We start from the raw sequence: 11,489 nt of genomic DNA, 5'->3' as shown, positions 1-11,489 counted from the left end.
TAATTTAATCATCTCCCATTATTTTTGTTCATATCTGTATTGATCGCATGTATTTATTTATTAATTTATTATATTTAATTCATGATTGTAACATTAACCAAACGAGGACACTAACAGCACAGGCGAAAGGCTGAAACAAGCCGAGCATCGTTTTTTTCCCAGTGCGTCTGTAAACCAGTTATTACGGTTGTGAGCTACAGACATCATGGCGGCCTCCATGGGGATACTTTGACTTATGTAGCAGGAGTTTGGTAATTTTCCTAAATGATCTTTGCCTTTCTGTTAGTCTCAGTTTCTGCTACAGAGAGTCTGAAATAAAAACAACAATACGCCTTCTCCCAAATAAACCGTAAGTACATTTCAAACCTGAGGGGAGAGTTTGTTGTGGATCCACACGTGCGCTGAGTAAATGAAGCCGTAAACTGTTTACGTATTTGTACGTTGTGCTCTTACTAACAGAGAGCGAGGATACGGTTTGATTCAAAGTCGTACATGTTCAATATAACAATTTTTTTTAAATTAAATTAGAATTCGGGCCAAAATGCTTTGTTGATGCCAGAGGTCAGAGAAAGGCGTACTGTTTCCAGCTGGCAGGAAGGCAACAGTAACTCAAACTACTCGTTACAGTCAAGGTACACAGAAAAGCATCTCTCAGTGGGTATAACGTGGACCCTTAAAGCAGATGGGCTGCAGCAGCACAAAACCGCACCTGGTGTTACTTTAGTCAGGAACAGGAAACTGAGGTCAAGTTCACCAAAATTAGAAGATTGGATAAATGTTGGCTGGCCTGATGATGCGATATTCAGATGGTAGGTTCATAAACATGGATGCATGGATCCATCCTGCCCTGTACCAAGAGTTCAGCTGGGTTATGTAATGATGTCGAAGATATTCTCTTGGTAGTTTGGGACCCTTTGTATCAACTGTTTTAAAGGTCTTGAGCGAGCTCGTTGTTTTTACCTATTATTAGATGTTTCTTGTGTGCCATTTTGGTAACAACTCACCTTCAGTTTGGAATGAACCAGCTGATATTAATCTGCAATAAATGCCAGGATTATTTTCCGGTTACTGACAGATTTCAGCCGCTGTCATCATGGCATATATGTTTTGATTTCTTTGGACGTGTGGATTGGATGGGTTGTTACTGAAATCTGGTGAGAATTTTTTTTGTCAAAAGCACCTTTAGAAATATATTTACTTAGAAAGTTGGTGACATGTTCATTGCTTATTTTACCCAAAGTAAACAACAAAGTTATTTTGCAAGTTGAGAGTTGAAATAAAGCTGATGGGTCACGAAAGTAATGGAGTATCTAACAGGGATACGCCATCATTTAACTTTTACTCTGACAGGTGTGCGTCTCACATGTTGAGAAAGAAGCTTCCCTTCCTGCACAGTCTCCTCTCACCGGTTTCCAGACATGTCGGTCACCTCGCCGGACATCAGTATGACGTCATCGTGGTGGGCGGGGGTCACGCAGGGACCGAGGCAGCGGCGGCAGCAGCCAGAGTTGGGGCTGAAACACTCCTCATCACGCAGAAAATTCACACCATCGGTGAGGATAAAGGGACACCTAAACACAGAAGCTCTTTTTCCTCCAACAGGGAAAACTAGACTTCTCTGATAATATTCCCACAGGTGCTCTGTCCTGTAACCCTTCCCTGGGAGGAGTAGGGAAGGGCCAGCTCGTGAAGGAGGTTGATGCTCTGGATGGGCTGTGTGGTCGGGCAGGGGACTGGGCTGGGATTCATTTCTCCATCCTGAATCGTAGAAAAGGGCCTGCCGTGTGGGGTCCGAGAGCCCAGCTGGACCGTCAGCGCTACCGAGACTTCATTCAGGTTAAGAAAAAAACCCAAAAACTTGAATTACTCATCCATTAAAGTAAATATTTGTCTGTGGGGGAATTAAAATGTTTGTCTGCTACAAATTTTTCTTCAGTCCGAGCTGCTGTCCACTCCCATGCTGACCGTGGTGGAGGGCTCAGTGGAGGAGCTGTTGGTAACAGAACCAAACCCAGAGGAGCCCGGGCACCACAGAGTCACCGGGATACGTTTGGGTACACAGCAGATTACCTCTTTTAAGGACAAGGATCTAAATGGCAAACGGTACATATTATACACTTAATTTACTTTCTTATGTTTTTTGCACTTCCTGAACAACCAGCTAATGGCAGCCACGCCATCTCAGCCAGATCAGTGGTTCTTACCACTGGTACGTTCCTGTCTGGCTCCCTCTTTGTGGGTCAAACTACCTCCCCCGGGGGTCGGATTGGAGACGCTCCATCAAGTGCTGGGCTGTCCCATACGCTGAGGGAGAGGCTGGGGCTAAGGACAGGCAGACTGAGGACTGGTACCCCTCCCAGGATTGTGAAAGACTCAGTAGACCTGTCTTTGGCTAAGCTTCACCTCCCCGACAGTCACCCGACTCCTTTCAGCTTCCTCAATACCCACACCCACTGCAAGGTACAGCTGAATGAATGGACTTTTATTTTTTAACTCACAGTCTAGTTTATTGTTCCTCCTGCTTTATTTTGAAACGTAACCCTCTGTAGCCAGAAGAGCAGCTGCCTTGCTACCTCACCTTTACTACACCGGGTGTGGAGAGAGTGGTGAGGGAGAGCCTTCAACTAAACTGTCACATACAGCAAGACACCAAAGGTCCCAGGTACACACACACACACACACACACACACACACACACACACACACACTTTGGACTCAATGGTTTGAAACTCAGAAGGAATCACTTCAGTTATTCCATCATTTTCTGCTGTTTAATGCAAAATAAAGCATGTAGATTAGTTTTAACATGAACGTTTTTGTGAAGAAAATGCCACAAAAACAAAAACATCTGTGTAACTGTGTATCATAAAATTTTTATGTAAAACTGAAACAATCGAGCTGAATTGGAATGACGTGCAGTCTTCGTCTCTAACAGGTACTGCCCCTCCATCGAGTCGAGAGTGCTGCGCTTTCCAGGCCGAAGCCACCAGGTGTGGCTGGAGCCCGAGGGCGTGACCTCTGACCTCCTGTATCCACAGGGTCTGTCCATGACAATGCCCCCTGACATACAGCTACGCCTCATCAGAGAAATCCCTCCCATGCACAGAGCTGAGATCCACACGCCAGGTAGGTCCTTAGATCCTGTTTGATCTGCTTAGTAACAAGTGAGAGCAGTGACGGCTCCCTCAATTCTTCCCTAATTCTAAAAAAAATGGATTAACAGAAGTAAGCTGGTTTCCAGAACTGAAAGTCTAACATTTGTTTTCTGGGATTTCCAGGTTATGGCGTGCAGTATGACTTTGTGTGTCCCACTCAGCTGAGCCCGGCGCTGCAGGTGAAGAGCACTCAAGGTCTGTTTCTGGCCGGTCAGATCAATGGAACCACGGGGTACGAGGAGGCTGCCGCACAGGTAGCTGCTTCTTTCCTTAAAGCCACACACACACACACACACACACACAGCTGGAAGCAGCTTAGGAGCAACTGATTTTTCTTCTTCTATCTGAGCAGGGTTTGTGGGCGGGAGCAAACGCTGCCCGCTCGGCGCTCTCCATGCCCACAGTGACGCTGTCTCGAACAGAGAGCTATATTGGAGTTCTCATTGACGACCTGGTGAGTCGAGGCGTGACAGAGCCTTACCGCATGTTCACCAGCCGGGCCGAGTTTCGAACTTCTCTAAGGCCGGACAACGCCGACCTCCGCCTGACCCCGAAGGGTAGGTGTAGCATCTCCAACACGTCATTGTGCATGTGTTTGTTTTGTTTTTTCCCTTCTTTTCCTCCTCTCATTACCTTTTGTTTCCCATCAGGTTTTGAGGAGGTGGGATGTGTGTCTTCCGTGCGCTACCAGGAGTCTTTAAGAGTGAGGAACAGCCTCCAGGATGCACTGACAGCCCTTCAGGCTCTTTTTCTGTCTACGTCGAGCTGGAAGAAGAAGCTTCCCAGTGTTCCCATCAGTGAGACCAAGAGCACCTTACTGACGTGAGTGATAGATATCTGCCAAGCTAATAATTTAATTTTTCATGTCACAACAGTTTAAAATTTTTTCCGGTTAATGTTTGTTTTTCAGTGGCTTAGATCTTCTTCAGTACAACGACGTGACCTTTGAAATGTTGGCATCTGCCTTCCCCGAGAGCCTTTCGTCTTATATGGAATTCGCACAGAGACTTAAGATAGAAGGTAAGAAAAGAATAGCCCCGCCTGAAATGTTAATCTACAATAAAACTCTTGCTAAAATGTTTCTCTTGTCTGTCACGCAGCTGTGTACAAGCCTCACTGCGACTTAAACAAGAAAGAGATTGAGAGAATTCAGAGGGAGGAGAACATGTCCCTGCCGCAGGACATTGACTATTTCTCTCTGCCGGTGTCGCTTTCCGACGAAGTTCGAGAGATCCTGGACAGAGTTCGACCGAGCACAGTGAGCCCACTCCTTTCAAAATAATAGTGTGAAATATTTATTTTAATAAAAGAGAAAAAAAATATGCCCTGACTCTTCTGCTCTGTCCTCCAGCTGGGCGCTGCTACTCGCTTGGAAGGTATAACTCCCGCTGCAGTCGTCAATCTCCTCAACTATGTGCGTGTCACAGAGAAAAAGAAGGAAACGCACAGAAACCAGCGACACCAGGAGGCGCAGAGAGATGAGCTGTGTGCAAACAGTGCCTCTTTACCTCAGTGATGCAGTCTAAAAATGACTCAAACTGTCTTGTGAAAATGTATTTATTTCTGAGAAATAATTGAAACAATAAATTAGGTATTTTAGAAAACTTTTCCTCGAGTTCCAGTGCTGCTCCAGTTACCCGTCAAGTTACCTGCAGAGGAATTCTAATCCTGTTAGTGACATGACTGTGAGCAGCATTAAACTCCATGTGACCTTCTCTGTGCTGCTGCTGTTCATAATAATGTGGCCGTCCAGCTCAGCGGAGCCTCTCGTGAAGAAGCCAAAAGGGAACTTCCAGAAAGGCTGAGGTAAACCCCTGGGGGGTTCTGGGTAGACTGTGCTGTCAGCAAACGTAACTCTGGTGGTCAGAGCGAGAGAGGATGACAGAGGACACTGAGGGGAAAAAGAAAACAAAAAATAAGGACAGGAGGAGAGGAATGTTAAAGGTAAATCTGTCAGAAAAAAAGAGAAAAAAGTGAGATGTAGAGAGCACACCTTGAAATTTTGACACTGGAAAAGGTATCTGGCCCCTAGGATGTAGTTTTGGGGAAGGTCGAGGGGACCCAGGCGAGCCCAAAGTACTTCGATGGAGAGAGAGTGAGGGAGGACACAGCCTGATTCACACGTTTCCTGAGAAGGAACGACATAAATGTCTCTGTGAACCGTGTCTGTGTACAGATACTCAGGTTAGTTTTATTTATATAGCACCAAATCACAACAACAGCTGCCCCAGGGCACTTTATATTGTAAGGTGAAGACCGCACAATAATGCAGAGAAACCCCCAACAATCAGATGATCTTGTATGAGCTAGCACTTTGGCGACAGTGGGAAGGAAAAACTCCCTTTTAACAGTAAGAAACCTAAGCACTTGCTCATAGGGGGTTTGATTGTTGGGTTACAGTATAAAGCGCCCTGAAGCAGCTGTTGTTGTGATTTGGTGCTATATAAATAAAACTGAATTGAATTGCTGCGACTGGCTGGGGGGAGATACAAAGCACCGACACTAGGTGCTGCTGCAGATACCAGAACAGCTGTAACGGGTATGGGGGTCAGATTTCCGTTATACCTGCAGGCTGAAGGGACACTCCTGTGTGATGACTCTCGCCCAGTCTGGCTGGGAGCCCGAGCTCATGGCGATCTCATCGGGAGTAGTGAGTCCCTGCAAAATCCCATAAATCTGCGAGCGCAGCTCTGAGCAGTCGTTGGCTGGAGAGCTTGTAGCATGGAAATAAATTTTTTAAAAAAAAGCAGAGGATATTGCTCATTATTTTAGCGACATCTCCACTTGTCCTAATGCAAGCTAACTAGAACCACAGACAACAGAGGCAAAAAGAAATAATGCAGACTCACCTGAATGTGCAGCCAGTGATGATGTTGTGCGTGAAGAGAATGGGTGCTCGCGTGGTTGTATCAGGGGAACAGGTCCCACTGTGTGACACCCCCAGTGAGGTCAGCTGGCTCACTGTTAAGGAGCCAAACTTCCTCGAAGCTTGGCAGATAAATTAAAAGATACAATCTTAAAATTGTAGTTAGGATACAGGCATCGCTTCCTTTAAAAAGCAACCGATGAGAGGAGATCCAACTTTAAGTCCGACTGCTGGGTTCAGTATTGCGGGAGTGGGAATCGGTTTGGTCAGCTGAAAGAGAAAAACGACATTACTTGGCACATTAAACTGTTTAAAATTAGTTTTTTAAATTCTTTTGGCTCTACCTGGAACTCTACAGAGTGCGTCTGGAGCAACAGCTGACTCTGAGTCACGTCGGCTAGGGTTACGTCAACCGTTGCGTTTGCGAGTTCCCCTCTGCCCGTGTAAAATATGACAAACTTCACCTGCAGGAAAGGCAGAAACAGCAGAGTCAACGTCAATGTTTCGTCACACACTTGAGCACTCGTGGTTCACCACACAGTTGTGCACTTGTTCACCTTCTGCACTGCATTAATACAGGAGCTGTTCCGCAGCGTTGGTGAAGGCCAAACTGACAGGTTGGTCACTGGGATCTAAAACAGTCAGGAAAACATTAGCAAGAATAAGATATTGTAAGAATAATCAATAACTGTGAAATATTAGCCCGGCAGCAACTATTAAGTCCTATTTTTGCCTTTCCAGTGTAGTACATGTACTATAGACAAAGTATTAGAGATTTTAAGTGGAGTGTCAAAGCGCATTTACAACAGTAACGTACGACTTACCAGAAAATCTGACACTGATGCCATCTCAGCTTTTGGGATCTGTCACAGAAAAACACAATATTAGTCCATCTGCGGTGAGAGTCTCACAGCTAATCATGCACTTAAAAGGATTTAGTGCAAATGGACTCGCTGACCTTGACGAGATGCAGGTCGGAGAAGTAGGAGTTGGCGCTGAGGCTTGGATCTGTGATGCATGACTGAGGAGTCACCATCCGTGCACAAGACAGAGACACAGACCTCAAGAACTCTACAAGAAGGGGAGGAATTAAGGTGGATAAAATGTGGCATAGGAAACAGCGTGTTGCTGTAATAATTCTGCATGTGCGTACCAACTTTTGATAAATAAGACATTGTTTACAGTACAATATGAGCAGAATGTGGTTGTGTGCAAGCCTTTTTCTGACAAAGTCATCACCTGGATGGCTGCACACATCACTCTAACGCCTGTAAACACCTGCTTAGTAGTGATGGAGCCTTAAAACATGTACAAGTTTTCCTCTGAGCACCCCCACATGCACACAAATTGGTGTGGTGTCTCTGTACGGACTGTTGTCGTGACAAGAGAGCTGAGTGTGAAATCAGTCTACATTCCTACCGTCACCTATGGCAACAAGCAGAAAGAATGATATTGCGGCGTTTCCTCTGAACAGTGTTTGGGCTCAGGCTGGGACACAATGAGGAGATTGGTTCTTGATCAGGAGGGGCTAAGAGATGAGTCAGTTATAGGATACTTGCTGGCCTCCTCCCTGGTCAGGTATTCTGGGTACGTGCTACTGAGAAGAAACCCCAGGGCAGACGAAGGACATATTAGAGCTTCTCTGGGATGTTTTTTAGTCTTTTCTCTAACTTTCCTTTAGCTGGACTGTTGCATTCTGTTTTCATTTACTTTTTGCAGAGTGTGAACTTTTCTGGAAAGGCTTCTCTACTCAGGGACTGTTGGATGTCCTTCAGGAAGCATGGAGAACTATTCCTGAATACTACTTAAAGAAGTTTGTCTAAGAAAGTTCGGACTGTGCTGAAGAATAAAAGTGGTCAATATTGTACAAACTCTGTTATATATGGTTTGCACGTGGTTCAATAAATCCCTTCACCTTTTCCCCCCATTTTCCTCGCAAAATATATTGAAATGAGGGGCAGCTCATAACGTTTTCACAGCACTATGATGGGTAAAAATGTCTCCTGCATTCCCCAGTATAAAAGGGTGACATGTATACTGCCACAAACCCACAAGTCTGAGTTGGGCTGCTGCGTCTAAGACATCTGTAGAAAATATCCTAAACTAATTCTCCCAAAACTGTCCAAAGTAAATATGAAGAAGCAACTCTAGGTGGCAGGGCTGCACTTAAAATGGTGTAACAGCACTTTGCCACTCAACAGTTCAACATTTAACTTTTTATGTGATCTTACTTGCAGGGTTGCGGTCGATGCAAAAAGCTGACGCTGCCGGTCCTGGAGATGGCTGACGGAGGAGACCCCGCATGGAGGATTTGGGGAAATATGTCTGGATGACATCATCAACCTACAGAAATAAAGTTGTGATGATTTCAAATATCTTAAGTTTTTTGTTTTAATTATTTAAGTCTGTGAGCACTTACCATGTAAAAACCTCTGCTGGGGCCTACAGTTGGACTCTTCTGTGGAGAGAAGTGGTACGAGTCCCCTAAAACTGGATGCTGAGGTTGGGCTGGGAAAGACTGGGACGTGTTATCTGTTTGGAGGTTGGAAAACGATAATGATATATGTTGACCTTACCTGTAATTTTTTTTTTAAAACGTTATGCCATTTACCTGAAGGCTGGACACAAAACAGAGAGTCGGTCACTGTGATAAGAGACGAATCCACATTGGCTCTGAACATCAGCCATTTCTCAATGCAAACACCTGATCTGTATAGTTAAAAATGGTATTTTAAATGCTGAAGCTGTGTACTACACGTGTTATAGAGCTAACGACCAACACTCACATGGCTCTCTGCGGACATTCAGTGAAGACAGCGCTCAAGCTAGGGACCCCACAGTCAGCTGTGTCACAGCAGCAGCCGATGTCACAGAAACCAGGGGTTAAATCACAGAGACACGCTGGAAAACATCAGGAAAAGGGTTGGACATGCTTGGGAGTACTTATGCTAGGTGTGGTATCACCGTCAGATCCACAAAGTCTAGCTTGAGAAATTAGCGGGAAGCCTGATCGAAGCAACAAAAAAGACTTAACCGCCCCAACAAACGATGTAGGTGGAGGTGTAATTTACCCTGTGGAGACACCGCACGCTGGACGGTGGTTGCAGTTGGACTCTCGGCGGCCGCAGTGGGAGCTTCGGTCGCGGACAGCGTCGTGTTCACCGTGGAGTTCACGGTGGCAAGCGTAGGGACCTCCGTGGTGTTAACACCAGTGGAGTTCACGGTGGCAAGCGTAGGGACCTTCGTGGTGTTGACACCAGTGAAGTTCACGGCCTCCGTACCGCTCGGTGCAGGGGTGGCAGAGCTGATCGGCTCCCCATTAGCGGGGGTGGCACTGATGGAGGAACTCCCCACTGGGTCTGTAGCTCCGTGTGCCAGACGTCCACATATGACCGTCAATATAAGGGGTAAAAAACACCACTGGATGGAAGTCATTTCCTCTAAAGAGCCATGAAAAACGAGCGGGAATATGGACACTTTACCCGAAGAGTTTCTCCGCTGTCTCGCGTCACAGTAAAATTAAATTAAAGGTAAAATAAATTTTGTCTTTATGACTTAAACACGTTGGAAAACGTAGCAAGAAGGCTACAAGCTAAAAATCAACACACAATCGGAGTGCAAGCGTCTTGTAACTAAGGAAGTTCTCATTGAGACTTCCGTTTCTAAGAGAGAATTACCGTAAAGCACGTAAAAGAGAAGACGCGGTCATTTCAGGTTAATGAATTCACCACAATCAGTAAACAAGCAAGGTTAACATAGTTAACTAAAATCAAACTAAAAACTATAACTAAATCTGAAAAAAGAATCATTTTTGATTGAGATATTATTTAAAACTAGACTTCAAATATTTGTCAATAACTGTTTTTAATAATGTAACCAACACAGAATACACACATAATAGTGTAATGACTGACACATGCAGCATGAAGAGACATTGGGGTGTATGTTTATCTGAGCAAAGTTTTTATAATATAATAGCTGGTTTGGAGTTCTTCAATCACACCTCTCTCTCAAATACCTCCCATTAAAGAAACTAAAACTAATACTGAAACTAAGATAACCACATGGGATAACCACATTTACTCAGGGCCTTCTTGATTTGATGGTCTTCTGCTTCCCTGGCCGCTGTGGCCTTTTAAAAACTGATCTGTATGCGTAGGTTTACGGTACATATCAACTTTTAAATGTCCCCCATTACTGATGGAAATCTCTGTCTAAGAATGCTAGCCTTCTTGAGTGACTAAATGTTTCTCCTGCTGAAAACGCTATATCCAGATGAACAGAATCAATTTTTGGGGATTAATTTTGATACCACTTTATTATTGCAGCTGGAGATGATTTTAGTTTTAAACCTCCAAAAAATATGAGGTGAGACCACACATAGTCTTCAGGTTGTATTTCAGCTAAATAAAGAAACAAACCTATGTGACTGTCAGTATGTCAGAGTGGATGGTAAATGTATGAGTGTGTGCATATGAAACGAAAGCTCTGTCAGCCACTGGAAAAGACGGTGTTGGAGGATTTGATAAACTGCTCTTGTCCCTCCAAGCCAAGCCGAGCCTGCACAGGTGTAGTGAAATGTGAGCCAGGTCAGCTCCACCCACCAATTTCACTTAAAGAAATAAAATGGCACAAGCCGAACAGAAGAGAACCAACAGGACAACCTCATGGGTCACACATAAGTTGTTGTTTTCCCCTCTTTATGTTAATTTAATCTTTTGCAGTGTAAGAAATGCATTGGATCACTAAAAGCAAGAACTGCTTCAGAGTTCACATCTTCCTGTGTTTTATATGAGAAAAACTCAGTGGTCCTTCATCATCAACTTAACCCTCTACAGCATAGCGTTGCCCTGAGGCAACAAACCACATTTTCATGCATTACACTGGCCCTTCAAAAAAAAAACAACTTTTTTTTTCAAATAATGCTACCAGACACATCTCTTTCCAATAAAATGATGAATTGAAGGTGGTGTGACTTTCATTTTGGTGGGGGAGGACCCCTTTCTGCAAGCTGCACTGCATGAGGGACATCTCCATTAGGAGGCAAGATAAAGATCACTATTTTACATGTTTATAGTGAAATAAATGTATATTAAAAAATACTTGTATGTGCATGAATATGTTAAGAAGCATATTTGATTGTTTGTTCTACTTTTGTAAATTTATTTATACAGTAAAACTGCTAATTTTCATTCGTTGCCTCAAGGCAACACTGCGCAGTTAGCCAAAAATTTTTCAGGCATTATAATGCATTTGCATATGAGTGTAGAGATGTGTTTGTCTGCATTTATATGATCATAGTCAATGTTTTTTACTTTACAATCTACTCATAATTACAGGACATGGATGTAAATACCTTTTATGGAAGGAAACCAAGGGAATGTGCACTTTCTGTCCTCAGAAAGTGAGGACAGTGAGCTTCCAGGGAGTGACATTGAAGTAGAGTAGCGGATCCCTGAATGAGGTTT

General features: G+C 44.2%; 2 protein-coding genes across 4 annotated transcripts; one reads left to right on the top strand and one right to left on the bottom strand.

Moving 5' to 3' along the window:
* The first annotated feature begins 182 nt into the window (after positions 1-182).
* mto1 (mitochondrial tRNA translation optimization 1) lies at positions 183-8,608 on the top strand. Of its 3 annotated transcripts, none has more exons than XM_085169892.1 (13): positions 183-349; positions 1,351-1,553; positions 1,637-1,836; positions 1,937-2,054; positions 2,162-2,460; positions 2,550-2,662; positions 2,936-3,126; positions 3,279-3,409; positions 3,508-3,712; positions 3,806-3,977; positions 4,066-4,175; positions 4,256-4,413; positions 4,507-8,608. In XM_085169892.1, the coding sequence occupies exons 2-13, from the start codon at positions 1,364-1,366 to the stop codon at positions 4,669-4,671; spliced, it is 2,052 nt and encodes a 683-aa protein (XP_085026018.1). In that variant the 5' UTR covers positions 183-349; positions 1,351-1,363; the 3' UTR covers positions 4,672-8,608. The 3 variants fall into 3 exon arrangements, with proteins under 3 accessions (XP_085026018.1, XP_085026016.1, XP_085026017.1); XM_085169890.1 differs by lacking the exon at positions 183-349 and adding an exon at positions 386-809; XM_085169891.1 differs by lacking the exon at positions 183-349 and adding an exon at positions 819-1,154.
* LOC146512762 (tectonic-3-like) lies at positions 4,801-9,767 on the bottom strand. Its single transcript, XM_085169893.1, has 14 exons — positions 9,093-9,767; positions 8,808-8,922; positions 8,633-8,730; positions 8,441-8,553; positions 8,253-8,364; positions 6,980-7,092; positions 6,846-6,884; positions 6,579-6,653; positions 6,366-6,485; positions 6,193-6,291; positions 6,005-6,108; positions 5,721-5,868; positions 5,149-5,283; positions 4,801-5,046 (listed from the first exon to the last, which is right to left on the bottom strand). Exons 1-14 carry the CDS (start codon positions 9,454-9,456, stop codon positions 4,801-4,803), a joined length of 1,881 nt encoding a protein of 626 aa, XP_085026019.1. The 5' UTR covers positions 9,457-9,767.
* Positions 9,768-11,489: the final 1,722 nt, after the last annotated feature.

Source organism: Neolamprologus multifasciatus, chromosome 8 (genome assembly GCF_963576455.1).
Source record: "Neolamprologus multifasciatus chromosome 8, fNeoMul1.2, whole genome shotgun sequence".
Classification (NCBI taxonomy): Eukaryota; Metazoa; Chordata; class Actinopteri; order Cichliformes; family Cichlidae; genus Neolamprologus; species Neolamprologus multifasciatus.
This window is presented reverse-complemented; position numbering and strand designations above follow the sequence as displayed.

Excerpts from the sequence above, each read along its gene's own strand:
- mto1 (XM_085169890.1), top strand. The coding sequence starts at position 553 with ATGCCAGAGGTCAGAGAAAGGCGTACTGTTTCCAGCTGGCAGGAAGGC. Across the intron at positions 810-1,350 it reads GATGATGCGATATTCAGATG|GTGTGCGTCTCACATGTTGA; the intron begins GTAGGTTCATAA and ends TTACTCTGACAG. Across the intron at positions 3,978-4,065 it reads ACCAAGAGCACCTTACTGAC|TGGCTTAGATCTTCTTCAGT; the intron begins GTGAGTGATAGA and ends TTTGTTTTTCAG.
- LOC146512762 (XM_085169893.1), bottom strand. The coding sequence starts at position 9,456 with ATGACTTCCATCCAGTGGTGTTTTTTACCCCTTATATTGACGGTCATA. Across the intron at positions 8,923-9,092 it reads GCGTGCGGTGTCTCCACAGG|CGTGTCTCTGTGATTTAACC; the intron begins GTAAATTACACC and ends GATGTTTTCCAG. Across the intron at positions 6,486-6,578 it reads GTATTAATGCAGTGCAGAAG|GTGAAGTTTGTCATATTTTA; the intron begins GTGAACAAGTGC and ends CCTTTCCTGCAG.